The sequence below is a fragment of the Chamaea fasciata genome, unplaced genomic scaffold (genome assembly GCF_029207755.1).
Source record: "Chamaea fasciata isolate MVZ Bird 193981 ecotype frontalis unplaced genomic scaffold, bChaFas1.0.hap1 SCAF_31, whole genome shotgun sequence".
In the NCBI taxonomy this organism is placed as follows: domain Eukaryota; kingdom Metazoa; phylum Chordata; class Aves; order Passeriformes; family Sylviidae; genus Chamaea; species Chamaea fasciata.
Genome location: NW_027094116.1, coordinates 515,015 through 540,346, shown reverse-complemented (window position 1 = coordinate 540,346; position 25,332 = coordinate 515,015). Strand labels below are relative to the sequence as shown.

At 62.4% G+C, this 25,332-nt stretch overlaps 3 protein-coding genes and 1 pseudogene across 3 annotated transcripts; 3 read left to right on the top strand and 1 right to left on the bottom strand.

The window, feature by feature from the left end:
* Positions 1-251: 251 nt before the first annotated feature.
* LOC136302910 (Fc receptor-like protein 4) lies at positions 252-4,559 on the bottom strand. Its single transcript, XM_066206492.1, has 10 exons — positions 4,511-4,559; positions 3,975-3,995; positions 3,656-3,886; positions 3,152-3,415; positions 2,784-3,062; positions 1,308-1,610; positions 1,029-1,115; positions 617-638; positions 448-530; positions 252-361 (listed from the first exon to the last, which is right to left on the bottom strand). The coding sequence occupies exons 1-10, from the start codon at positions 4,557-4,559 to the stop codon at positions 252-254; spliced, it is 1,449 nt and encodes a 482-aa protein (XP_066062589.1).
* Positions 4,560-8,200: 3,641 nt separating this feature from the next.
* LOC136302909 (uncharacterized) lies at positions 8,201-13,157 on the top strand (annotated as a pseudogene).
* A 1,126-nt stretch (positions 13,158-14,283) lies between these two features.
* On the top strand, positions 14,284-18,127 carry LOC136302908 (Fc receptor-like protein 2). The gene is made up of 8 exons (XM_066206491.1): positions 14,284-14,308; positions 14,823-15,053; positions 15,294-15,557; positions 16,057-16,326; positions 16,458-16,760; positions 16,956-17,036; positions 17,426-17,447; positions 17,535-18,127. The coding sequence occupies exons 1-8, from the start codon at positions 14,284-14,286 to the stop codon at positions 17,737-17,739; spliced, it is 1,401 nt and encodes a 466-aa protein (XP_066062588.1). The 3' UTR covers positions 17,740-18,127.
* A 2,146-nt stretch (positions 18,128-20,273) lies between these two features.
* LOC136303046 (Fc receptor-like protein 4) lies at positions 20,274-24,192 on the top strand. Its single transcript, XM_066206635.1, is given in 11 exon segments — positions 20,274-20,322; positions 20,783-20,829; positions 20,831-20,918; positions 20,921-21,121; positions 21,419-21,673; positions 21,770-22,048; positions 22,946-23,248; positions 23,327-23,413; positions 23,797-23,818; positions 23,907-23,986; positions 24,074-24,192. Coding segments are annotated over 11 exon segments (1,521 nt in total). The 3' UTR covers positions 24,184-24,192.
* Positions 24,193-25,332: the final 1,140 nt, after the last annotated feature.

Sequence of the window (25,332 nt, the reverse complement as noted above, 5' to 3'; positions counted from 1 at the left end):
GGAGGGGGAATGTGCCGCCACTGGGACTGTGGGAGTACTGGGAAGGGAAAGGGGGAGCCCCTGGGTGTACTGGGAACAATGGGAGGAGGAATGGGGAAGCCGTGGTGGTACTGGGAGATGGAATGGGGAGCACTGGGTGCTCTGTGCACCAGCCCCTTCTCCTGACCACCACCTCAGGCTGGATGGCAACCACAGAAGCTCAGGGTGAGGGGATCCCCGGTGTCCCCCAGTGCCCCCCAGTTTCCTCAGTGTCACGGCACACTCTCGTAGATGTTGCTGGTATCCTGTGGTCGTCCATGGGGTCCTGGCAGCTCTGCATAGGTCACCGTGGTGTCCTTGGGGAGGGCAGCACTGGGGAGCCCTGTGAGAGACACTGGCTGGGGGGACCCGGCTGGGGGTGACCCCAGCGGGTGACATGTCCCTGTATTTCCCTGTCCCCGTACTCACCCCCTGCCCGCTCGGTTTTCACAACATGGGTGTACAGAACCTCCTCCTCCTCCTCTGGGGGGACCAGGGGCTGTGGATGTGCCCTGTGGGGATGGAGGGGTTTTGGGAGCACATGGAGGGTTTAGGGTGTGAGAGTAGAAGAGGGGTTGTGAATGGAGCCCCCACTCACCTTTCCTGCTTCTTCCTGGTGGCTGCAAAGGAGAGGGAAGGGGTGACTGTGGGATCCCCAGGGCCCTGAGCACCCACGGGAATCCTGAACCCACCACCAGACCCTCAATTCCCACAGGACCTCTGAGCATCTCTGGAGCCCCTCAGAACCCCTGAACCGGTGCCCTGAGCACCCAGAACCCCAAGCGCAGCAGGGAGGGGGACCCTCAAAAATCCCCCAGGACCCCAAAAGAAAACCCAACATTGCTGTGTGACCCTCCCACACCTGCCCAAATCGCCCAGGACACTCAGCCAAGGACACTGGGGGCTCAGCACAACCCAAGTCAGGAGCTGTGGGTACCACCCTATCACCCCTTCAGTCTGGGGGCTTCCCACCCCTCTCGGGGAACCCCGTCAGCCCCATGGTCACCCACCAATGCGGTGCCACCAGTGCCAGGCCATGATGACACCCAGGAGCAGGACCAGGAACAACAGGGAACCACTGACTCCTGCAGCCACTGCTGGAGACAAAGGGGAACACAGAGGGGTCATCCATCACCCCAGGGGTCCTGCAACCATTGTGACCTCAGGTGACCCATCCTGTTTCCTGTTCCCTGTTCCCTTTCTGTCACTGCCAGAGAGAGTGGGGGAAAACTGAGGTCACCGACAAGCCGGGGGTGTCAGACCACCAGGGTGACCCCCTGTGAGCCCACCTGTGCCTCCATGTCCCCACGATGTCACCTCCAGGGCCAGCTCAGGGCTGAGTGCCCGGAACACGTGGTGCCCGTCCTGTCCCAGCTGGTTGGTGGCCATGCACTGGTAGGTGCCTGAATGTCCCACATCGACGTTCCCGAGCTGCAGGACAGGACCCTCGGCCACCTCCTGCCCATTGTGCAGCCAGGTGAAGTTGACAGGGGCTGAGCCCACCTGCACTGAGCAGTGCAGGGTCACGGGGTCACCTGTTTGCACCTGGTGTGACGGGAGACCTGGGGTGATGGTGGCATTGGCCACGGGAACTGTGTGGACAGAGACAGGGCTGATGATGGGGGGAGGGGCTGGCAGCCAGTGTTGGGCGGCTGGGACAGGGTGGATGAGGGTGGGATGAATTTTGCCTTGTAGAATGTGAGGGTCACATGGGGGCTGTTGTGACTGGGGACACCAACAGACAGAGGGTCCCAATGTGGCAGTGGTTGTGGCCAACAGTGGATGTGGGAGGCAGGGATGCCATGGGTGCAATGAGGATGGAGTGGGAGGGGGATGGGGCAGGCTGGGGCAGGCTGTGGGTGGAATCACCCCAATCACGAGGGTCCCGCTAACCTGTGACGGTGACATGGAGTGGCAGTGATGGTGACCTGGTGTGGGGGATGGATGTTACAGGTGGGAGGAGAGAGCCACGGGTGGGATGTCCTGGGTGGGGGACGTGGAGCCCGAGGTTCCAGTCACATGGGACCATGATTTGCAGTGGCGGGGGCTGTGGCCTGGGATGGGACAGGGATGGTGTGGGGAACATGAGGGTTGGATGAGGTTGGCATGGGTGGGGTGGGGGTTTCCACAGGTGGGGTCATCACAAGCTAAGTAGTTCTGTTCCCCAGGATGGTGGTGTGCAATGGGGGCTCTCAGCTGCACTGTCCCCATCGCTGACCCGGCACTGGTAGTAGCCGCTGTCATTGTTCCCAATGTGCCACAGCTGCAGGTGGGCGCCGGTGCCAAGCAGTGCTCCTGAGCCCCCCTGGTGCCAGGTGAAGGACAGAGGACCTGTCCCTGTGGCTACTTTGCAGCTCAGCACCAGGCGGTCCCCCAGTGCCACCTGTCCCCCGGGGCGGCTGAACGCACAGGGACACTCCTGAGAGTGAGACCCTTGCTGGGGGACACAGGAGGGACTGGGGACAAAGGAAGGGTAGGGGACATGGGGAGGGGAAAGAGGGGGCTTAGGAGGAGGATGGAGAGATCTTCAGGGAGCAAGAAGGGCACCCAAGGAGGAGTGCAGGGACCCCAGAGAGGGATTAGGGTTACATGGGAGAATGGGGTTTGAAGGACCCAGGTAACAAAAGAAGATCAAAGGATGGAGCAGGGACCTGAGAAGGGATGTGAGATGCCAAAGAGGGATGGAGGTCCCCAGGCTGAGTAGGGGACCCGAGGAGGCTGTGGGGGCTCCCCGTGCCCATCCCCGCGCCCATCCCCGCACTCACTGCGCACCGTGACACGGAGCCGGGCGCTGCTCTTCTGCACGGCCCCCCCCTCGGAGCGCACCTGGCAGCTGTAATTACCCGAGTCAGAGACCCCCACGGCAGGTACCAGGAGCTGCGGTGACACCTGCGGGCCCCCCACCGACTGCCCGTCCCGGTAGAAGAGGTGCAGGAGGGGGGCTGGGGGCCGCAGGGGGCTGGGGGTGCTGAGGCAGCTGAGATTGAGGGGGGACCCCTCGATGGGCTCGGGGGGACCCTCCAGCACCGGCACCGTGAAGAGCTCTGGGAAGGAGAGGGGAGGGGGATTTGTGACCATGAGCCCCTGCGGAGGGGCTGTGGGGGTTCTGGGGTGGCAGTTGTGGGGTGCTCACCGTGCACTGTCACTGTCACCGGTACCGACTGCACCCACGGTGACAGCTCAGAGTTCACCCGGCCCCCGCAGCGGTAGCGGCCACTGTGGTTCAGATGCAGAGGGGACAGGGACAGCTCGATCCCACGGAGGGACCTCCTGACCTCCTTGAATTCATGGTAGAATCGCATCCCAGTGACCAACATGTCCCGAAAGCCCCGGCAGCGCAGTGTCACCGTGTCCCCCTCCAGCAGTGGCTGGGTCGGCACCTGCAGCACCAGCTGGTCTGGGGGACGCGAGGGTCCTGTCACACCAGAGGGATCCCGTTTTCATGGGGACCCCTCATTGGGGCACAAAATATACCACGGGTCCCCAATTCCAGAAATAGGGTCCCCCCAAACTGGGATTGTCTGGGATGTCCCCGTGTGCAGGGGACAAGCTCTGGTCACACCAATGGAGCGGAGTCCACCCAAAGCCCTCGGGGTCCCTGCAGAGGGCAGGCTGGGGACACCCAAACTCCCCTCACCATCTAAGATTCTCACAGAGGCGCTGTGCCCACTGCCAGGTCTGTTACACGTGTAGGTGCCACTCTCAGTGACAGTGAAGTGGTCGGGCGCCTCCAGCCACCAGCGCTGCCCATCCTTGTACCAGGTGGTGTCACTGGCGGTCCCCGAGCCCTGGCAGGTCAGTGTCACCCGGTCCCACAGCACCGCCGGCCTCCAGGGGGGCTCCACCAGGAGCTGGGTGGTCTGGGCACCTGTGGGTGACAGAGGACACCAGCCTGCCAGGGCCATCATGGGGCTGGGGACAGCGGGGTGGGGACATGGCATCTGCCGAGGACTCACCAGCGAGGCCGAGGGTCTGGGCTGGAAGGGAGAAGGGACAGGGCTGGGTGGGGACAGCAGCACCTGGGGGACATGGTGTGGTGTCTGTCCCCAGACTGTCTGCAGTGGGAACACTGGTGTAGCACAGAGATCTTGAGGACAGGGACACCTCAGTCACCCTGGGCTGAGGCAGGACATGGGGACACTGTGGACACCCCATTCTCCTACAGGTCACCACCACCATCCTCACAGCCCTGGTCCCATCAGCAACATCTCCATGGCCCAGTGCCCGTCATCCCATTGCAATGGCGCCTGTCTTCATGCCCCATCAGCATGGTACACGGCCCTTGTCCCTGTTCCTGCATCCCTGTCCCCCTGTTCATGTCCCCACAGCCACCCCACTCCTCTGCTCACACTGCGGTCCATGCCCATACACTGGCTCTGTGGGCCATGGGGACCTCAGGGGACACCCCAGTCCCCCTGTGCCCCCTCCCCACCGGTCTCTGCCCCACCAGGGCCCATCCCCGGGGTGTCAGGCCCGTGCCCGGGGCACTCACCCCACAGGAGCAGCGCCACCTTCCCGGCCATCCCTGTGTCCCCGGCCATGTGGACTGGCTGTCACTCGCTGCTGTGGCGGCTCTTCGGATGAAGAGGAAGGAAGAAAGGTCACACCTCCCCCCCCCATGTGTAGGTGGCCCTTGGTAGGGGCAGGGTGGGGGATGGGTGGAGACACAGCAGGGGACAGGCTGGGGACATTATGGGATAGTCTGGGGGCTCAGTGGGGGATGGTGTTCCCAGGAGTGGGGGCCTCAGGGGATGTGGGGAACCAGGGGTGGGTGTCCAGGAGAATGGGGGTCCAGTGGAATTGGGGTCTCCATGTCTCCGGTGATTCAGGGATGGGGGTTCTGCAGGAAAAGTTTTCCCCAGGGGTTTTTGGTCATGGAATATGGGTCCCAGAGTTGGGGGTCCAGGGGAGAAAAGGGGACCCTTGGGGAGAGTGGTTATGAGGGAAGAAGCAGCCCATGGGATGGGATCAAGGAAATGGTGGTCCTGGGCAATGGGAGTCCTGGGATGGGGGTCCCAGGGAGCAGAGACCAAGGGAATGGGGGTCCCATGGTTGGGTTCCCAGGGGAATGGGGTTCCCAGGGATGGGCAGTGGCTGGGTGGGCACGGGGGTCTCAGTTCCTGCCCTGCGTGCCTCAGATTTTGGGGTGACTCAGAGCCCAGCACAGCCCCCACAGTGTGCTCATGGCCAGGGGGGCACCCCAGGGTGGAGGCTCTGGGTCTGTGCCCCACACACCCCTGGGCTTTTCCCATCCCCCCATTTCCTGGCTCAGCCATCCCAGGGAACACCTGAGCAGGGAACGGTGGGGGGATCCCAGGAAGGGGCCAAGGGGGCTGGGGGGTGCAGGCAGTGTTTGGGGGCTGTGGGGGATGAAAGATTTTCACTTTCTCTTTCCTGCAGCAGAAGGAAGAGGCCGTTTATGCTGAGCTGAGGCCGTGGGTTCTGTCCTGGGGGACACATCCAGAGGGGTCCTGCCCTGAGGGAAAAGGGCTCCTCTGCTGTGGTGACACCTGGGTCGTCTCGCAGGGTGTTGTCCCAGGGAGTTCCTCGTTCTGGGGGTGCCACGTCCTTGCGGATTCCTGTCCCAGAGGTGGCACATCCTGGAGGGCCCTGAGCATTCCCGCTGTCCCCAGTGGGTCCCAGTGATCTCTGCGCTGCCCAAACTTAAGGGGCCACCAGATAGAATCTTGCCCTGATGATGGTAAATGCCCAGCTAAATTTGGTCGAATTCCCTGATGCCCAATTACCTGAGACAAAATTATACAACCATGAAATAAAGGCAAAAACATTTTCCCAAAACACTTTTTTTCCCAATAAAAAATAAGCTCAGCAAAATCAAACTAACAATATAGAAAATGGTCTGGTTGATAGAATCCTTTTAATCATTGCCTTCCCACTTGTCACTGACAATAAAAACACAAATAAATCCCACAAAAATGAGACTTTCTGGTTCCCTTTAAGAGCCCATTGGTGCATCCCACAGCAGCGTTTGCTTGTGGATAACATGGAGTGTGGAATCTCCCTGAGTGTCCAGCAGGTCCATGGGATTGTTCCCGGCCTGCTGGGCAGCAACCCAGCCCACAGGGAAGGCTTTGGTGGGGCCACATTTAGGAACTCTTCCCATTTTACTCCTTCCCACCCTCAAACTTGATTTACTTCCCATGGCTTCTGCTCCCAACAGGGGAGAAACTCTGTCCATCCTTGGAACAGAGCACAGGAATCTGTGGAAATGCCCGTGTGTCCCTCAGGGTCTGCTTCCCTGGGAAATGCACTCCACCCTGCCCTGAATTCCCCTGCCTGGGCACTTCCTGCTCCTGCTGGGACACCCCTGTTCCCCAGATCCACGGCTGGAGCCCCTGCTCAGTATTTCCACACTTTTCCCTCTCTTCTGGTGTCCACATCCAGAACACAAACATTCTTTCTGGGAGGTTCCAAAGGGCTGCAGGTTTTGTTCAGGAAGGAGGGTCCCGGTGAAGGATGTTGAGCAGATGGGTGTGGGATCTGCAGAACTTCTGGGGCTCTCTCAGCCCCTTGCTGAGAGGGACAAAATGATCAATTGCTGCATTTCCGGACTGCTTCCCTCAGAGCTGCCCCTGCAGGGGGGTTTGCAGCCAGCCCTGCTCTGAAAACCATCCAAGGCCCTCGCAGAGCCACTGCTTGGGCTCCCATTGGCTTTTGTGCTTCTTGCAGGGCCCAGCAAACCACAGCCAGGCCTTTTCCTGCCACAGAATTGTCACCTTTGCAGCAGCTCTCAAGCTGCCAGAATCAAAGCCAAGGGGGCGGGGGGAGCCTCAGGTCGTGGCTGCCACCTGGGGCTGGCCAGAGCAGGGCTGGCCAATGCCCATCCCTGTGCACTGGGGCTGGGCCATGGCTGGGCCCCGCACTTGGATGGCCACTGGCTTCAAGGAGGAGGAGTTGGGGAGCTCCTTCCTGCCTGGGGCTCCATTCCCGAGCTGCTCTTGCCGGCTCACATCCTGCAGGGGACGAGTGAGAATGGAGGAGTCTGGAACCCTCCTGGAGCTGCCATCCCCCAGGACAGGACCCCCTTGGCCAGCATGTGTCCCCCCCAGGACAGGATCCCCGCAGGATGTTTCACTCCCAGAACAAGGAACCCCTGAACAGGACACAACCCTCCTGGATGACCCCAGAATAGAACTCTTCCCTCTGCACAAACGGCATCTTCCTTCTGCTGCAGGAGAGAGAAAGTGTTGGGGGGGGGGCAAAGCTGGATACCCCCATCCACCACAGCCCCCATATCTCCTCCTGCTGGACCAGAACCCCCTTTTCCTCTTCCCCAGAGTCACTTCAACCTGTTCCCTGCTCAGGTGCTCCCCAGACTCATCAAGCCATGCAACTGAGAGGTGTGAAACTGTGGGAGAAAAGAAGGAAATGGAAAAGAAGAGATGAAAAGCTCCTGGGGGGCTGTGGGGACAACGACCCAGAGCCACTCGGAATCTGCCTGTGGTGATCCCCAGGTCACCAGCACCTTGAGTGGGCTCTGCGTGGCTCTGGGTCACCCCAATATCTGAGGTAGCCAGGAAAGGAGCTGCAACCCATGGACCCAACCAGCCAGTGCGCATCCCTGGGCCCCCATTCCCCTGGGAACCCAACCAACAGACCCCCATTCTTTATGTTCCACCTCCCTGGGACCCCCATCCCAGGACTGCCATTCTCCAATATCTCCATGGCCCAGGACCCCCATTCCCAAGGAACAGTCTCCCCCAAATTCCTTCCCCTACAATCCCTCTTCACCCATGGATTTGTTTCTCCCAGGACCCTCACATTCCCACATAATCCCCCATTCCCCCGGCACCCTCATCCCTGGGACCCCCATCCTATGACCCCAAATCCCTGGAGCCAACATTCTTCTGGGACTCCCAGCCCTGAGTCCCCCCATCCCTGGGACCCCCCATTCCCCTGGACACCCATCCCTGGCTCCGCAAACCCCTGAGCCCCTCACTCCTGAGAACCCCATGTCCCACCATGTGCCACCCAGCCTTGTCCCCAGCCTGCCCACATCCTGTCCCCAGTTTGTGGCCACCCTGCCCCCACCAGGTGCCACCTACGCATGAGGATGAGACCTGACCTCCCTTCCTTCCACCCTGGCTGAAGAGCCACCACCCAGGGGACAGCCGCCACTGCCAGTGTGCGACCGCCAGCCTGGATGGCCAGGGACACGGGGATGGCCGGGAAGGTGGCGCTGCTCCTGTGGGGTGAGTGACCCGGGCACGAGCCTGACACCCCGGGGATGGGCCCTGGTGAGGCAGAGACCGGTAGGGAGGGGGCACATGGGGGCTGTGGGGTCCCCTGAGGTCCCCAGTGCCAGCAGAGCCAGTGCAATATGGTGACCAGGGCTGTAGGTTGGCTGTGGGTTCAGGAGATGGGGCAGGGACTGGAAAGACAGGAATGTGGGGAGAGGAATTATGGGGCTGTGGCAGCAGTGGGGACAGGCATGGGGCACAAGGATGACGGGACAGGGACAAGGGGACAAGCACCATGTGGATGGGCCGTGGGGACAGAGGCCTTGGGGCTGGTGGGGCTTATCTGTGACAGCATGGGTTGGCTGAGGTGTCCCTGTCCCCGAGAGGTCCATGCTACACAAGGACAGTTTGTGGCTAGGCCCCACACTCCATGTCCCCATGACACCTGTCTCCACGGGGCCACCCCACCCAGCCCTGTCCCTTCTCCCTTCCAGCCCAGACCCTCGGCCTCGCTGGTGAGTCCTCAGGGGATGCCATGTCCCCACCCCGCTGTCCCCAGCCCCGTGGTGGCCCTGGCAGGCTGGTGTCCCCTGTCACCCGCAGGTGCCCAGACCACCCAGCTCTTGGTGGATCCGCCCTGGAGTCCAGCAGTGCTGTGGGACCGGGTGACACTGACCTGCCAGGGCTCGGGCACAGCCGGTGACACCACCTGGTACAAGGACGGGCAGTGATGGGGGCAGGAGGGACGCGACAACTTCTGTGTCACTGAGCGAGGAATCTACACGTGTGACAGACCTGGCAGCGGGCTCAGCCCCCCCGTGAGAGTCTTAAATGGTGAGGGGGGTACGTGTCCCCAGCCTCGCACCTGTGGGGATGCCCAGGGCTGTGGATGGGCTGGACTCCATGGGTCACCTCCTGGTGTGACCAGAGCCCATCCCCTGCACACGGGGACATTCCAGAGCATCCCAGTGCAGGGGGACCCTGTTTATGGAATTGGGGACCTCTGGTGCTCTGGCTGTGACCCAATGGGGGGCTCCATCAGGATCTCCCGGGCCTCCGCTATGTGACGGAACCAACATGTCCCCCAGACTGGCTGGTGCTGCAGGTGCCGGCGTGGCCACTGCTGGAGGGGGACACGGTGACACTGCGCTGCCGATTCCAGTGGGACATGTTGGTCACTGGGGTGCGATTCTACCATGTGAATGAGGAGGTCAGAAAGTCCCTCCGTGGGACTGAGCTGTCCCTGTCCCCTCTGCACCTGCACCACAGCGGCCGCTACCGCTGTGGGGGCCAGATGGACTCCGTGGTATCACGGGGGTGGCAGGAGTCGGCGCCGGTGACAGTGACAGTGCACGGTGAGCACGCCCCAGCCCCCAGCCCGACACCCCCAGAGCCCCTCCCTGTGGACTCGGGGTCACAAATCCTCCTCCCCTCTCCTTCCCAGAGCTCTCTCCGGTGCTGGAGGGTCCCCGCAAGCTCACCGAGGGGACGCCCCTCCATCTCAGCTGCCTCAGCAGCCCCAGCCCCCTGCGGCCCCCAGCCCCCCTCCTGCACCTCTTCTACCGAGACGGGCAGTGGGTGGGGGGCCCGCAGGTGTCCTCGCAGCTCCTGGTGCCCACCGTGGGGGTCTCCGACTCGGGGAATGACAGCTGCCAGGTGCACTCCAAGGGGGGGACCGTGCGGAAGAGCAGCGGCCGGCTCCGCGTCACGGTGCGCAGTGAGTGCGGGGATGGGCACGGGGAGCCCCCACAGCCTCCCTGGGTCCCCCAGTGCTACGTGGGTACTCCCATCTTCCTCTTAAACTTCTTCAACGTCTCCCCATCACTGCTCAGGTCCCCCTCCATGTCCTCCCATCTGGAGGTCCCTTCACTGCTACATGGCTCTCCACATCCTTCTCTGATCTCCCAGCTTGGTCCCCAGGTCCCATCATGTCTTTCCTGTGTCCCCATACCCTCCCAGGTGTCCCCCCCATCCCTCTTTAAGTGTTGTCTCCCTAAACTCCTCATCCTTTATTGGGGTTCCTCTCCAAGCCCCCTATAGCTCTGTGCCCTTTCTTCCTCACTGGGTCCTCCTGCCCTTCTCTGTTCTGCCTGCCCCCGCGGGTCCCTGAGTGTCTTCTGGTGTCCCCTCTCCCACAGGGGTACAACTCTCGGGTGTGTCCGTGTCAGCACAGCCTCCTGGGGGACAGGTGGCACTGGGGGACCGCCTGGTGCTGAGCTGTGCCGTGGCCATGGGGACAGGTCCCCTGTCCTTCACCTGGCACCGGGGGGGCTCGGGGACACCACTGGGCACCGGCCCCCGCCTGGACCTGCAGCATGTTGGGGACAATGACAGTGGCCAATACCAGTGCCGGGTCAGTGATGGGGACAGCGTGGCCAAGAGTGCATCCTGGGTAAGTGGGACCCTCGGGCTGGGGCTGACCCAATCCACAGCACTCCCATCCCACCTCCCGAGGTGCCAGCCCTGTCTGTGTCCCCACAGTGCCCGTGGCCAATGCCACCATCACCCCCGGTCCCCTGTCACACCAGGTGCAAGCAGGTGACCCCGTGACCCTGCGCTGCTCGGTGCAGGTGGGCTCAGCCCCTGTCACCTTCACCTGGCTGCACAATGGCCAGGAGGTGTCCCGGGGTCCCGTCCTGGAGCTTGGGAACATCAGTGTGGGACATTCGGGCACCTACCAGTGCGTGGCCACCAACCAGCTGGGACAGGACGGGCACCGCGTGTTCCGGGCACTCAGCCCTGAGCTGGCCCTGGAGGTGACCCCTGGCTCACCCTGGGTCACAGGTGGGCTCACAAGGGGTCACTGGGGTGTTCAGGATCCCCTGAGTTCAAGGTGACCCCAATGTGTCCCCCTCTGTCCGCAGCAGTGGCTGTGAATGTCGGCAGGACCCTCCTGTTCCTGTTCCTGCTCCTGGCTGTCATCGGGGGCTGTCACTGCTGGCACCGCCGGGGTGGGTGACAATGGGGGCGATGGGCGTCCTGGAGTGAGGGGAAGCCCCCAGAGTGGGGGCAGAGACAGGGCAGCACCCAGGGCCCCTGAGCTGGGGGAAACTGAGCCCACAGTGACCTCGGCTGGGTTGCTGAGGGTTGTGGGGTAAATTTGGAGGGTCTTGTTTGGGCTCCAGGGCCATTTTTGGGTGGGCTTTGAGGGACATTGGAATGGCATTGGGAGCTTCTGGTGGGTTTGGAGAACTCTTGGAGAGCCGTGCAGGGACGTTGGGTGATCTTTCTGGGGTCCCGTGGGAGTTTGGGGGGTGACCCTCCCTGCTGATCTTGGGATTCTGGGGCTCAGAAGGTGCGGGACGCTGGGGGAATTGGGGGCACTGAGGTGGTGTAGAAGTTCTGGGGGGTTCCAGGGGTGCTTGTAGTGGCCTAGGGGACTCAGGGGGCTAGTGGGAATCAGGGCTCCAGTGGGGATTTGGGTGTCCTATGCGTGGTTGGGGCTGCCGAGGTCCCAGGAAGGTTCAGGGGTCCCAAGCTCCCCACGGTCACCCCCTCCTTTTTTCCTTGCAGCCGCCAGGAAGCCCCAGGACAGGTGAGTGGAGGGCTCCAGCCAGGACTCCCCTTTCCCCCTCCCCAGACACCCCTCAGATCCCCCTTATCCCCACAGGACCCCACCCAGTGGAGGTGGCAGTGCTGGACCCCCACATCGTGAGCACCGAGAGGGCAGGGGGTGAGTACAGGGGGACACAAGGAAACGTCACCCACGGGTGTCACCCTCCACCCAGGTCCTCACACAAGCAGTGTCACTCTCAGGGCCCCCACAGGTATCCCTGCGCTCCGCCCCACCTCTGGATCCACCAGTGACCAATGTGGAGCTGCTGGGAACCCACACAGGACAGCAGGACCCCAGTGACATCTATGAGAACGTGCTGTGACACTGGGGGCACTGGGGGCATTGCCGGTCCCTGCACAAGGGCACCCCCAGTGTGTCGCCCCCTCCCACACCCGGCTCCCATGGGTGCCCACCGTGCCTGGGTGGGGGCCACGAGTGGGGGGTCCCATGTGGAGCTGCCCAGAGCTCCCCGTCCCAGTGCTCCCAGTGCTCCCAGTACCCCCAGGGACTCCCCACTCCCTCCCCCAGTGCCGGGCGGGCACAGGACCCTTGTCCCTCCCATTGCACCCAAAACGCAGCATTTTGATTAAACCGGGAGAAATGGTTTTTGTTTGTTCAGCTGTGCCCGGTCAGCTCGGACGGAGGAGGGTCCCGGTCAGGTTGTTGAGCAGATCCGTGTGGGATTTGCAGGATTTTTGGGACTCCCTCAGTCCCTTGGGGACAGGGACAAAATGATCAATTGGGGCATTTCCGGACTGGTTCCCTCGCAGCTGCCCCGCTCAGGGGAAGGAGCTGCCGCTCCCTGTTTGTCCCCTCTCGGTGACACCGGCCAAGGGCTCGGGGTCCTGCGGCGGTGCCGCCCCGTGGCCACGGGCACCGATCCCGCAGCTGCCGAACCCCTCGGGCCGAGCTGGAGCCCCGGGACAGAGCTGAGGGCAGCCGGAGGTGTCCCCAAATCCAACCCCAAAGCCCGCCCCAGCCCCAGCCCTGCCCGGTGCCCCCCGGAGCCCCCCGGTGCCCAGAGCCCCGCACCCGGCGCTCCCCGAGCGGCGTCTGAGCCCCGGAGCTGCCGCGGAGCCTCCGCCGGGCGCGGCCCCGGGGCGGGCGGGGGGCGCCGGGACGGAGGTGCCGGGAGGGCCGAGGGGACCCGGGAGCCCGGGGAGGAGCCCCCGGCACGGCGGGAGCCGAGTCCCGGCCTCGGGTCACTGTCGCACGTCGCGGCTGCCATCGCGCTGCCAGGGCCGGGAAGCCCCCGCTGGAGCAGTTCCCGAGAGGGGAAGGTGTTTCACTTCTCCTTTTTCAGCTCTGAACTGAGGAATGATAAATTCAATTCATTTCCCCAAGTCGAGTCCGTTTCGGCCGTGCCGGAGCTCGCGGACTGAGCCCTCCCTGCCCTTCTCCCAGGACAGGACGCCACCGGCTGGGATGTGCCACCCCCAGGATGTGTCACCCACAGAACAGGGACATCCCTGAACAGGGACAGGACCCCCTGGATGTGTCCCACGAGGACAGAACCCGCCCCTCCCTGACTCTGCACAAACGGCCTCTTCCTTCTGCTGCGGGAGAGAGAAAGTGAAAGTGTGGGGGGACACGGCCGGACACTCCCAGCCCCCAAACCCCCCACCTCCCCTCCAGCCCACACACCTCCTTTTCCCCTCCACGGGTTCCCCTGCACCTGGTACCGGCTCAGGAGCTCCCCAGGGTTTATCAAGGCATGAACTGGGGGGCTGTGAAATTGAGGGATAAAAGGAAGAATATGGAAATGAGGAGAGGAAAAATGCTCCTTGGGGGCAGGGGAACACAGACCCAGAGCCCCTCAGAATCCACCTGCGGTGACCCCCAGCAAACCACGAGCACACCAGGGGGGCAGCTCTGGGCCGTGGGTCACCCCAAAATTTGAGGCAGCCAGGGAAGGAGCTGCAACCCACAGGCCCAGCCAGCCACTGCCCATCCCTGGGAGCCCCATTTCCCTGCCAACCCAATCATGGGAGCCCCCATTCCTTCTGCCCCCCCTCCCTGGGTCCCCCATCCCGGGAGTGCCATTCCTCAGGACCTCCATTCCCAAGGACCCCCATCCTGGGAATTCCAGCCCCTGGGACCTCCACTGGGGACCTCAGAGGACCCCACAGCCTGGGGACCTTGATTCCCCCAGGAGACCTATACTTGGCTTCCTACAGCTCCCATCCTTCAAATTTTGGCAACACCGTGGCCCTACCGGGTCCCCACCGTGTCCCCACCACGTCCCACCATCACCCACATGACCCTCAGTGTCCCCAGCCTGCCCACAGCCTGTTCCCCCACCCTGCCCCCACCAAGGGCCACCTACACGTGGGGACGAGATGTGAACTCGTTTCCTTCCCCTTTGTCCAAAGAGCCACCACCCAGGGGACCGGTGGCCACAGCAGCGAGTGACAGCCAGCCTGGATGGCAGGGAACACGGGGATGGCCGGGAAGGTGGCGCTGCTCCTGTGGGGTGAGTGCCCCGGGCACAGGCCTGACACCCCGGGGATGGGCCCTGGTGGGGCAGAGACCGGTGGGGAGGGGGCACAGGGAGGCTTCGGGGTCTTCTGAGGTCCCCAAGGCAGGGACAGGGGAACAGGGTTGCAGGGACAGGGACAAGGGTCACATACCATGGGGATGGGGCATGAAGACAGGTGCCATTAGAATGGGATGATGGGCACAGGGCAATGACGATGTGGCTGTCGGGACAGGAGCTGTGAGGATGGTGGTGGTGTCCTGGATGAGCATGGGGTGTCCACAGTGTCCCCATGTCCTGCCTCAGCCCAGGGTGACTGAGGTGTGTCTTACCTCAACACCTCTGTGCTACACCAGTGTTCCTTTGGGGACAGTCTGCAGCGAGACACCGCACCGGATTCCCCAGATGCTGCTGTCCCTGCAGGGCCCCCCCCATCCAGCCCTTGTCCCTTCTCCCTTCCAGCCCAGACCCTCGGCCTCGCTGGTGAGTCCTCGGCAGATGCCATGTCCCCACCCCACTGTCCCCAGCCCCGTGGTGACCCTGGCAGGCTGGTGTCCCCTGTCACCCACAGGTGCCCAGACCACTGAGATCCTGGTGGAGCCTCCCTGGACACCAGCAGTGCTGTGGGACCAGGTGACACTGACGTGCCAGGGCTCAGGGACTACCGGTGCCACCACCTGGTACAAGGATGGGCAGCGCTGGTGGCAGAGGGGACCTGACCACTTCACTGTCACGAGCAGTGGCAGCTACGAGTGTGACAGACCCGGCAGTGGGCGCAGCCTCCCCGTTAGAGTCTTAAATGGTGAGGGGGGTTTCAGGGTCTCCAGCCTGGCACCTGCAGGGTCCCCGAGGGCTCTGGGTGGTCTCTGCTCTATGGGTCACCTCCTGGTGTGACCAGAGTCTGTCCCCTTCACATGGGGACATCGCAGAGCGTCCCAGTCTGAGGGGACTCTTCCCTTGCAATGGGTGGCCCCTGATGCCCCCCAGTGTCATCTGGACTCTTCAGATGCCCCTGGTGTGACAGGACCCCTCTGTCCCCCAGACTGGCTGGTGCTGCAGGTGCCGGCGCGGCCGCTGCTGGAGGGAGACACAGTTACACTGCGCTGCCGGAGCTACCAGGACAAATCGCTCACCAACGTGCACTTCTTCCGTGAAGGGAAGGATTTGGGAGGGCCCCATGACAGGACCGAGCTGTCCCTGTCCCCCCTGCACCTGCACCACAGCGGCCGCTACCGCTGCAGGGGCAGGGTGGGGGCTGTAGTGCCAGAGTGGATGGAGTCACAGCTGGTGACAGTGACAGTGCGCAGTGAGTGCAGGGATGGGGACAGGCAACCCTGACATCCTCCGACGGCTTCCCCCCTCTACCTGCATCCTTTATCCCTCCCTTCACTCCTCCCTGCGTCACCCAAAATTTCCCAAGTACCTCCTTGTTACCCCATGACTGCCCGGTTCCCTCTCCGCATCCCTCATCTCTCTCTCTGTCCCCCCACCCCTCCCTGGCATCTCACACCCCTTCCAAGGTCCCCGCTCAACCCTCTGGTTGCACTTCCGTCCCTGGGTCCACCCACCCCTCTCCAAACCCCACATCATTCCCTGAGTCTCCTCAGTCTCTTGTGTAGTCCCCCATCCCTGCCTGACTCTCTCCACCTTTCCATGGGGTCACTCCATGGTCACCAGATCCCAACGCACCTCCCAGGGTCCACTTCTCCCTGGGGTCCTCTGTGCTCCCCTCCAATCCCCCCTTTTTCCCGTCTTGTGTCCTCCACCCATCATGGCAAGATCATCTTACCTGTGTCTCCCCGCAGGGGTCCCCGTCTCGGGGGTGTTCGTGTCAGTGCGGCCCCCCGGGGGACAGGTGGCACTGGGGGACCGCCTGGTGCTGAGCTGTGCAGTGGCCATGGGGACAGGTCCCCGGTCCTTCACCTGGCACCGGGGGGGCTCTGGGACACAGCTGGGCATTGGCCCCCGCCTGGAGCTGCGCCATGTTGGGGACAATGACAGCGGCCAATACCAGTGCCGGGTCAGTGATGGCGACAGCACGGCCGAGAGTGTCCCCCTGAATGTCACCGTCCTTGGTGAGTGTGACCCTCAGGCTGGGGGTGGCCTCACCCACAGCATGCTGCAGGGAACTCTCATCCCCGTGTCCCTGTCCCTCTTGTTGGCTGCCAGCCCTCCCCCCACCCTCACCCTGTCTGTGTCCCCACAGTGCCCGTGGCCAATGCCACCATCACCCTCGGTCCCCTGTCACACCAGGTGCAAGCAGGTGACTCCGTGACCCTGCGCTGCGCGGTGCAGGTGGGCTCAGCCCCTGTCAACTTCACCTGGCTGCACAATGGCCAGGAGGTGGCCCAGGGTCCCGTCCTGGTGATTGAGGAAGTCAATGTGGGACATTCGGGCACCTACCAGTGCGAGGCCACCAACCAGCTGGGACAGGACGGGCACCGCGTGTTCCGGGCACTCAGCCCTGAGCTGGCCCTGGAGGTGACCCCTGGCACACCCTGGGTCACAGGTGGGCTCACATGGCATCACCCTGGTGGTCTGACACTCCCGGGTTGTTGGTGACCTCAGTTTTCCCCCACTCTCTCTGGCAGTGACAGAGAGGGAACAGGGAACAGGAAACAGGATGGGTCACCTGAGGTCACAATGGTTGCAGGACCCCTGGGGTGATGGATGACCCCTCTGTGTTCCCCTTTGTCCCCAACAGTGACTGCAGGGGTCAGTGGTTCCCTGTTCTTGCTCCTGCTCCTGGGTGTCATCATGGCCTGGCACTGGTGGCACCGAATTGGTGGGTGACCATGGGGGGGACGGGGTTCCCCGAGAGGGGTGGGAAGCCCCCAGACTGAAGGGGTGATAGGGTGGTACCCACAGCTCCTGACTCGGGTTGTGCTGAGCCCCCAGTGTCCTTGGCTGAGTGTCCTGGGCGATTTGGGCAGGTGTGGGAGGATCACACAGCGATGTTGGGTTTTCTTTTGGGGTCCTGGGGGATTTTTGAGGGTCTCCCGCCCTGCTGCGCTTGGGGTTCTGGGTGCTCAGGGCACCGGTTCAGGGGTTCTGGGGGGCTCTAGAGATGCTCAGGGGTCCTGTGGGAATTGAGGGTCTGGTGGTGGTTCAGGATTCCCACGGGTGGTCAGGGCCCTGGGGATCCCACAGTCACCCCTTCCCTCTCCTTTGCAGCCACCAGGAAGAAGCAGGAAAGGTGAGTGGGGGGCTCCATTCACAGTCCCTCTTCTACTCTCACACCCTGAACCCTCCATGTGCTCCCAAAACCCCTCCATCCCCACAGGGCACATCCACAGCCCCTGGCCCCCCCAGAGGAGGAGGAGGTTCTGTACACCCATGTTGTGAAAACCGAGCGGGCAGGGGGTGAGTACGGGGACAGGGAAATACAGGGACACGTCACCCGCTGGGGTCACCCCCAGCCGGGTCCCCCCAGCCAGTGTCTCTCACAGGGCTCCCCAGTGCTGCCCTCCCCAAGGACACCGCGGTGACCTATGCAGAGCTGCCAGGACCCCATGGACGACCACAGGATACCAGCAACATCTACGAGAGTGTGCCGTGACACTGAGGAAACTGGGGGGCACTGGGGGACACCGGGGATCCCCTCACCCTGGGCTTCTGTGGTTGCCATCCAGCCTGAGGTGGTGGTCAGGAGAAGGGGCTGGTGCACAGAGCACCCAGTGCTCCCCATTCCATCTCCCAGTACCACCACGGCTTCCCCATTCCCCCTCCCATTGTTCCCAGTACACCCAGGAGCTCCCCCTTTCCCTTCCCAGTACTCCCATAGTCCCAGTGGCGGCACATTCCCCCTCCCAGTGCAAGGAGGGCACACGGTCGGTTTCGATACACTTCAGCCCAAAATGCAGCTTTTTGGTTAAACTGGCACAAGTGGTGTTTGTTCAGCCCTGTTGGGCTTTGGGAATGGAATTCTCCAGTTCTGGCTTCCACTAAACAACCAGGGACCTGGGGAGCCCCGAGGGTGGAGGGCCCGAAACGGCCGAGGGGAGACCCCGGCAGGGCGGGGGAGCAGAGACCCTGGGCTGGGCTCTGCGGAAAGGAGGGACCGGCACGGTGCTCCCAGAGCACGGGGAAGGGGCCCAGCTGCCATGGCGCTGCGAGTGCCGGGACTGTCACGGCGTGTCTGAACCGACTGTGAGAGCGTGTCCCAAGCCACTGTCGCCATGTGTCGGGACTGCCCGTGGCCAGGGTGACGCCCCCACAGCTTTGGGCACCCGGAATGGGCGGGGCAGGGGCGGGGCAGAGCCCTGTCCATTCCCCGTGCCCTGTGCAGGTGAGGAGGGCAGGGATGGAGCAGCTTTGGGGACACCTGGAATCGATACAAGGTCATTCCCCAGAGCCACACCATGACTGTGGGCAGAGCCCCGGCTCAACATTTCCACACTTTTCCCTCCGGTCTGGTGGCTGCAGCCAGAACCCAAATATTCTTTCCATGAGGTTCCAAAGGGCTTGAGGTTTTGTTCAGGAAGGAGGGTCCTGGTCACGTTGTTGAGCAGATGGGTGTGGGATCTGCAGAACTTCTGGGGCTCTCTCAGCCCCTTGCTGAGAGGGACAAAATGATCAATTGCTGCATTTCCGGACTGCTTCCCTCACAGCTGCCCCTGCAGGGGGGTTTGCAGCCAGCCCTGCTCTGAAAACCATCCAAGGCCCTCGCAGAGCCACTGCTTGGGCTCCCATTGGCTTTTGTGCTTCTTGCAGGGCCCAGCAAACCACAGCCAGGCCTTTTCCTGCCACAGAATTGTCACCTTTGCAGCCGCTCTCAAGCTGCCAGAATCAAAGCCAAGGGGGCGGGGGGAGTCTCAGGTCGTGGCTGCCACCTGGGGCTGGCCAGAGCAGGGCTGGCCAATGCCCATCCCTGTGCACTGGGGCTGGGCCATGGCTGGGCCCCACACTTGGATGGCCACTGGCTTCAAGGAGGAGGAGTTGGGGAGCTCCTTCCTGCCTGGGGCTCCATTCCCAAGCTGTGGTGACACCTGGGTCTTGTCCCAGGCCCTTGTCCCGAGGGGTTCCTCGTTCTGGGGGTGCCACGTCCTTTGGAATTTCTGTCCCAGAGGTGGCATATCCTGGGCACCTCGGTCCTGGCGGGCCCGTCAGCATTACGTCTGTCCCCAGTGGGACCTTGTGACTTCTGGGGTGCTCAAATTTACAGGGCATGTGTTACAACTATGCCCTGAGAATGGTAAATGCCAGGTTAAATTTGATTCAATTCCCTGATGCCAAATTGATTGAGATGAAACTATACATCCAAGAAATAAGGAAATTGAGCCAGGAAATAGGGGGATGGAAAAAGCCCAGGGGTGTGTGGGGCACAGACCCAGAGCCTCCACCCTGGGGTGCCCCCCTGGCCATGAGCACACTGTGGGGGCTGTGCTGGGCTCTGAGTCACCCCAAAATCTGAGGCACCCAGGGCAGGACCGGAGACCCCCGTGCCCACCCAGCCACTGCCCATCCCTGGGACCCCCATTCCCCTGGGAACCCAACCATGGGACCCCCATTCCCTTGGTCTCTTCTCCCTGGGACCCCCATCCCAGGACTCCCTTTGCCCAGGACCACCATTGCCTTTATCCCATCCCATGGGCTGCTTCTTCTTCCATAACCACTCTTTCCGAGGGTCCCCTGTTTCTCCCCTCTGCACCCCCAACTCTGGGACCTACATCCCATTACTGGAAATCTCTGGGGACCATGTTTTGGATGACCCCCATCCCTGAATCCCCCCTGGAATGGAGACCCCAATTCCCCTGGACCCCATTATCTTCGACACTCTGCCTTAATTTCCCACATCCCCTGAGCCCCCCACTCCTGGGAACACCATCCCCCACTGAGCCCCCAGACCATCCCATAATGTCCCCAGCCTGTCCCTGCTGTGTCTCCACCCATCCCCCACCCTGCCCCCACCAAGGGCCACCTACTCATGGGGACGAGGTGTGACCTTTCTTCCTTCCTCCTCATCCGAAGAGCCGCCACCCAGGGGACCGGTGGCCACAGCAGCGAGTGACAGCCAGTGCACATGGCCGGGGACACGGGGATGGCCGGGAAGGTGGCGCTGCTCCTGTGGGGTGAGTGCCCCGGGCACGGGCCTGACACCCCGGGGATGGGCCCTGGTGAGGCAGAGACCGATGGGGAGGGGGCACAGGGGGGCTGTGGGCTCCCCTGAGCTCCTCAAGGCCGGGACAAAGGAACCAGGATGCAGGGACAGGGACAAGAGTCACGCACGTACCATGCAGATGGGCCAGCGGGACTGGTGCCGGGGGAAAGGGGTCACAGACGTGGGGCCATGGGGGTGTGGCTGTCGGGACAGGTGCTGTGAGGATTGCGGTGGTGAGCTGTGCAAGCATGGGGGGTCCATAGTGTCCCCATGTCCTGCCTCAGCCCATGGTGACTGAGGTGTCCCTCTCAGCAAAACCTCAGTGTTACCCTTGGGAAGAGTTTGGGGACAGACATCACACCATGTCCTCCCAAATGGTGCTGTCCCTCCAGTGCCACCACCACCCAGCCCCTGTCCCTTCTCCCTTCCAGCCCAGACCTTCGGCCTCGCTGGTGAGTCCTTGGCAGATGCCATGTCCCCACCCCGCTGTCCCTAGCCCCGTGGTGGCCCTGGCAGGCTGGTGTCCCCTGTCACCTGCAGGTGCCCAGACCACCCAGCTCCGGGTGGAGCCCCCTGGAGGCCGGCGCTGCTGTGGGACCGGGTGACACTGACCTGCGAGGGCTCGGGGACTGCTGGTGCCACCACCTGGTACGAGGACAGGCAGCGCTGGGGGCAGGAGGTCTGGGAGAACTTCGTTGTCACTGAGAGTGGCACCTACACATGTGACAGACCCGGCAGTGGGCTCAGCTCCCCCATGATGGTCTTAAATGGTGAGGGGGGATCTTAAATGATATGGGTTCTTCCCTGAGAGGTCTGGGGGGCTCACTTACAAGGATTGCCTCACACCTGTCATGTGGCAAGAGCCTGTCCCCTGCACTCAGGGACATCCCATTGTATCCCAGGGTGATGGGACACCCATGGTTACACGTGTGCCGTGGGGTTGCTCCTGGTGCCCCTGAGATCCTCCCATGCCATGGAGACTCCTCCCAGATGTCCCCGGTGCCATGGGTGCCCACCTTGGACCTGTCTGGTGCATCTCAGTTCAATGGGACTCTCCTGTCCCACAGACCAGCTGGTGCTGCAGGTGCCAACACAGACACTGCTGGAGGGGGACACGGTGACACTGCGCTGCCGGGTCAGGCCAGACACATCGGTCAGCAGGGTGCAGTTTTACAAGGACAAGAAGGATTTGGGGATGTTCCTCAGGGGGACCGAGCTGTCCCTGTCCCCTCTGCAGCAGAACCACAGTGGCCGCTACCACTGTGAGGGTTTGGTGAGCTTGTGGCCATTATCGTCATCTCCAGTGACAGTGGCAGTACACGGTGAGCGCACCCACGGCTGGAATTCCAGTATCCTGAAACCTCCAAAGCCACATCCCAGGGGACTCAGAATCAGTCCTTACCTCATCTCCTTCCCAGAGCTCTTCACGGTGCCGGTGCTGGAGGGTCCCCCCGAGCTCATCGAGGGGTCCCCCGTCAATCTCAGCTGCCTCAGCAGCCCCAGTCCCCTGCGGCCCCCAGCCCCCCTCCTGCACCTCTTCTACCGGGACGGGCAGTTGGTGGGGGGCCCACAGGTGTCCCCGCAGCTCCTGGTGCCCGCCGTGGGGGTCTCCAACTCGGGGAATTACAGCTGCCAGGTGCGCTCCGAGGGGGGGGCCGTGCAGAAGAGCAGCGCCCGGCTCTGCATCATGGTGCGCAGTGAGTGCGGGGATGGACACGGGGAGCCCCCACAGCCTCTTCGTGTCCCCTGCCATGCCTCGGGACCCCCATTCCTGCTTGGACCCCCCATGCTTGTCGGAGGACATGCATCCTTTCCCAACTCCCTCGCCAAGTGCGCCAGCCCTTCCTGGGTACCCCCATCTTTCTGATGAAATTTTTCCACGTCCTTGCATCACTGCTCAGGTCCCCCTCCATGTCCCTCCATCCCTCTCTGGGTCCCTTCACCCATTTCTGGTTCATCCCCACTCCCCTCTGATCTCCCCTCATGGTCCCCAGGTCCCACCATACCCTCCCTGTGGTGCCCCCTCAGCCCGTTCCAGCTGTCCCCTCCCTGAACTCCCCACCATTTCTTGGGTTTTTTTTCCAAGCCCCCCATCAGCTCTGGGCCCTCTCTTCCTCACTGGGGTCCCCCTGCCCCTCGAAAAATCCACCCATGTCCCTCACTGTCCCCTGGTTTCACACCCTCCCACAGGGGTCCCGCTCTCGGGAGTGTTCGTGTCAGCACAGCCCCCCGGGGGACAGGTGGCACTGGGTGACCGCCTGGTGCTGAGCTGTGCCGTAGCTGCAGGGACAGGTCCCCTGTCCTTCACGTGGCACCGGGGGGACTTGGGGACACCGCTGGGCACCGGCCCCTGCCTGGAGCTGCAGCATGTTGAGGACAATGTCAGTGGCCAATACCAGTGCCGGGTCAGTGATGGAGACAGTGTGGCTGAGAGTGTTCCCCTGAATGTCACCGTCCAGGGTGAGCATGACCCTCAGGTTGGGGGTGGCCTCACCCTCAGCACCCAACAGAAAACTCTCATCCCCGTGTCCCTGTCCCTCTTGCTGGCTGCCAGCCATTCCCCCATCCTCAGACCCATCTCTGTGTCCCCACAGTGCCCGTGGCCAATGCCACCATCACCCTCGGTCCCCTGTCACACCCGGTGCACGCAGGTGACCCCGTGACCCTGCGCTGCTCGGTGCAGGTGGGCTCAGCTCCTGTCAACTTCACCTGGCTGCACAACGGGCAGGAGGTGGCCCGGGGTCCCATCCTGGAGCTTGGGAACATCAGTGTGGGACATTTGGGCACCTACCAGTGTGTGGCCACCAACCAGCTGGGACAGGACGGGCACCGCGTGTTCCGGGCACTCAGCCCTGAGCTGGCCCTGGAGGTGACACGACGTGGACACTGGAGCAGAGGTGGGGTCACATAGGGTCATTGGGATTGCATGACCCCCAAAACGACAGGTGACCCCACTGTGTCCCTTCTGTCCCCAGCAGTGGCCATAGGGGTTGGCGTGTCCCTCCTGTTCCTGGTCCTGCTCGTGGGTGTAGCTGTGGGCTGGCACCGGTGGAACAACATGGGTGGGTGACAATGGGGGCAACGGGGGCCCTGGGGAGGTGGGAGGCCACCTGGAATGTGGGGGTGATGGGTGACACCCACAGCTCCTGGTTTGGGCAGTGCTGAGTGCTCAGGGTCCTCAAGGATTTTGGGTGTTGTTGGAGGGTCTTGCAGGGATGTTGGGGCTTCTTTCAGGGATCCTGGGGGAATTTGGAGGATCCCCCTCCTTGCCAGCATTGGCTTCTTGGCACTCACGAGGTCCAGAGCACTTGGGTGGTTCAGGGGTTCTGGGGGCCATCAGGGATGCTCAGGGGTTCTGGGAGAATCTGAGGGCCCAGTAGGGTGCCAGGATTTCTGAGGGGGCCTTGGGGATCCCACAGTTACCTTTCCCCTCTTTCCTTTCTAGCCTCCAGGAAGCAGCAGGAAAGGTGAGTGGGGGCTCAAACCACACTGTCCCCTTTTACCCCAACCCCAAGACCTCCCATTCCCCCCCACACATCCCCTTTATCCCCACAGGGCCCCCCCGGATCCCCCGGCCCCCCCAGAGGAGGGGGAGGTGCTGTACACCCACGTCGTGAGCACCAGGCAGATGGGGGGTGAGTACAGGGTGGGACACACACACAGGGACACGTCACCCAAGAGTGTCACCCCCACCCAGATCCCACAGCCAGTGTCTCTCGCAGCGTCCCCCCGTGCCACCGCGCTCCAGGATCCCCAGGTGACCTACGCGGAGCTGCGGGGACCCCATGGGCGACAGCGGGAACTCAGTGACACCTACGGGAATGTGCTGTGACACTCGGGGCTCCAGTGGGCACTGGGGGGCTCTGGGGGAACTGGGGGGCAGTGGGGGACCCCACCCATGGGCAGTCACACATGTGTCCCCCCTCCTGCTCCCATGGGTGCTCAACATTCACGGGTAGATGAGCACAAGGGGGGGGGTCACGTGTGAGGCTGCACAGGGCACCCAGAACTCCCCATGCCCCCAGAATCTCCAAGGGCTTCCCCACCCTCCTTCCACTACCACAACTGGCTTCCCATTCCACATCCAAGTGCTCCCAGCGCCCTCAGTGACTTCCCCATTCTCTCCTCACTGTGCTCCCAGTACCCTCAGGGGCTCCCTATTTCCCCTCCCAGTGCCTCTCCATTGCTCCCAGTAGATCCAGGTGTTTTCCATTCTGTCTCCCAGTACCCCTGTGCTCCCACTGGCTCTGCAATCCCCCTCTCAGCACTCTGAGAACACCCATGGACTCGTTTCCCTGTTATTTGGCCCAAATTGCAGCTTTTGGTTCAACTGGCAGAAATGGTGTTTCTTTGTTGAGCTCTGTCAGGCTTTAGGAATGGGATTCTCCAGTTCTGGGCTGACACTAGAACCAGGGGCTGCTGCCCCTCCCCCTGCCAGTGGAGGCACAAAAGGCAAATGTCCCAAAGGGCTGACAGAAAACAATTTCCTGCAAACAGCAATGAGAGAACAAAACCAACAGCAACAAGGTTTAGAATCCCTGAGGGTCAAAAAAGGAACAATTTCCAGGGAAAGCCCCTGAAAGGGGAAAACTCGGGATCCTTCCCCCAGACAGTTTCTTCCACCAGAGGAACCTGGCAGGGCCCTGGACCTTCATTGCTCTGATGGCCAAAGCAGCTTTCAGGAGGCTCTGGATTCTCTTCTCCCCTGTCCCAAACACGTCCTCTGCTGTGTTCCGCACACGATGATGTCTCAAAGGCCCTGTGGGTGTTCCCGAGCCTCCCCCTTTTCCAAGCCTGTCAGAATGTGTGAGTCCATGGCACAGGGTGGGTCTGAGTTTCCAGTCGGTTCCAGAGCTCTGGACATCCCTCCAGCTCAAGGCAAACTGTGACCTGCCCTCTGCTGCCAAAAAGATGTATCCTGCTGTAAAGGTGTCTGCCAAGGCAGGCTGGAACCTGCCTTGGAATGGAAAATTTGACCACC

Bases quoted from the DNA above. Each gene is read 5' to 3' on its own strand.
- LOC136302910 (XM_066206492.1), bottom strand. From the start codon at position 4,559: ATGGCCGGGGACACAGGGATGGCCGGGAAGGTGGCGCTGCTCCTGTGG. The intron at 531-616 runs GTGAGTGGGGGC...CCATCCCCACAG, and splicing joins ACCAGGAAGAAGCAGGAAAG to GGCACATCCACAGCCCCTGG. The intron at 362-447 runs GTGAGTACGGGG...TGTCTCTCACAG, and splicing joins GAAAACCGAGCGGGCAGGGG to GGCTCCCCAGTGCTGCCCTC.
- LOC136302908 (XM_066206491.1), top strand. From the start codon at position 14,284: ATGGGCCCTGGTGGGGCAGAGACCG. The intron at 16,761-16,955 runs GTGGGCTCACAT...TGTCCCCAACAG, and splicing joins TGGCACACCCTGGGTCACAG to TGACTGCAGGGGTCAGTGGT. The intron at 17,037-17,425 runs GTGGGTGACCAT...TCTCCTTTGCAG, and splicing joins GCACTGGTGGCACCGAATTG to CCACCAGGAAGAAGCAGGAA.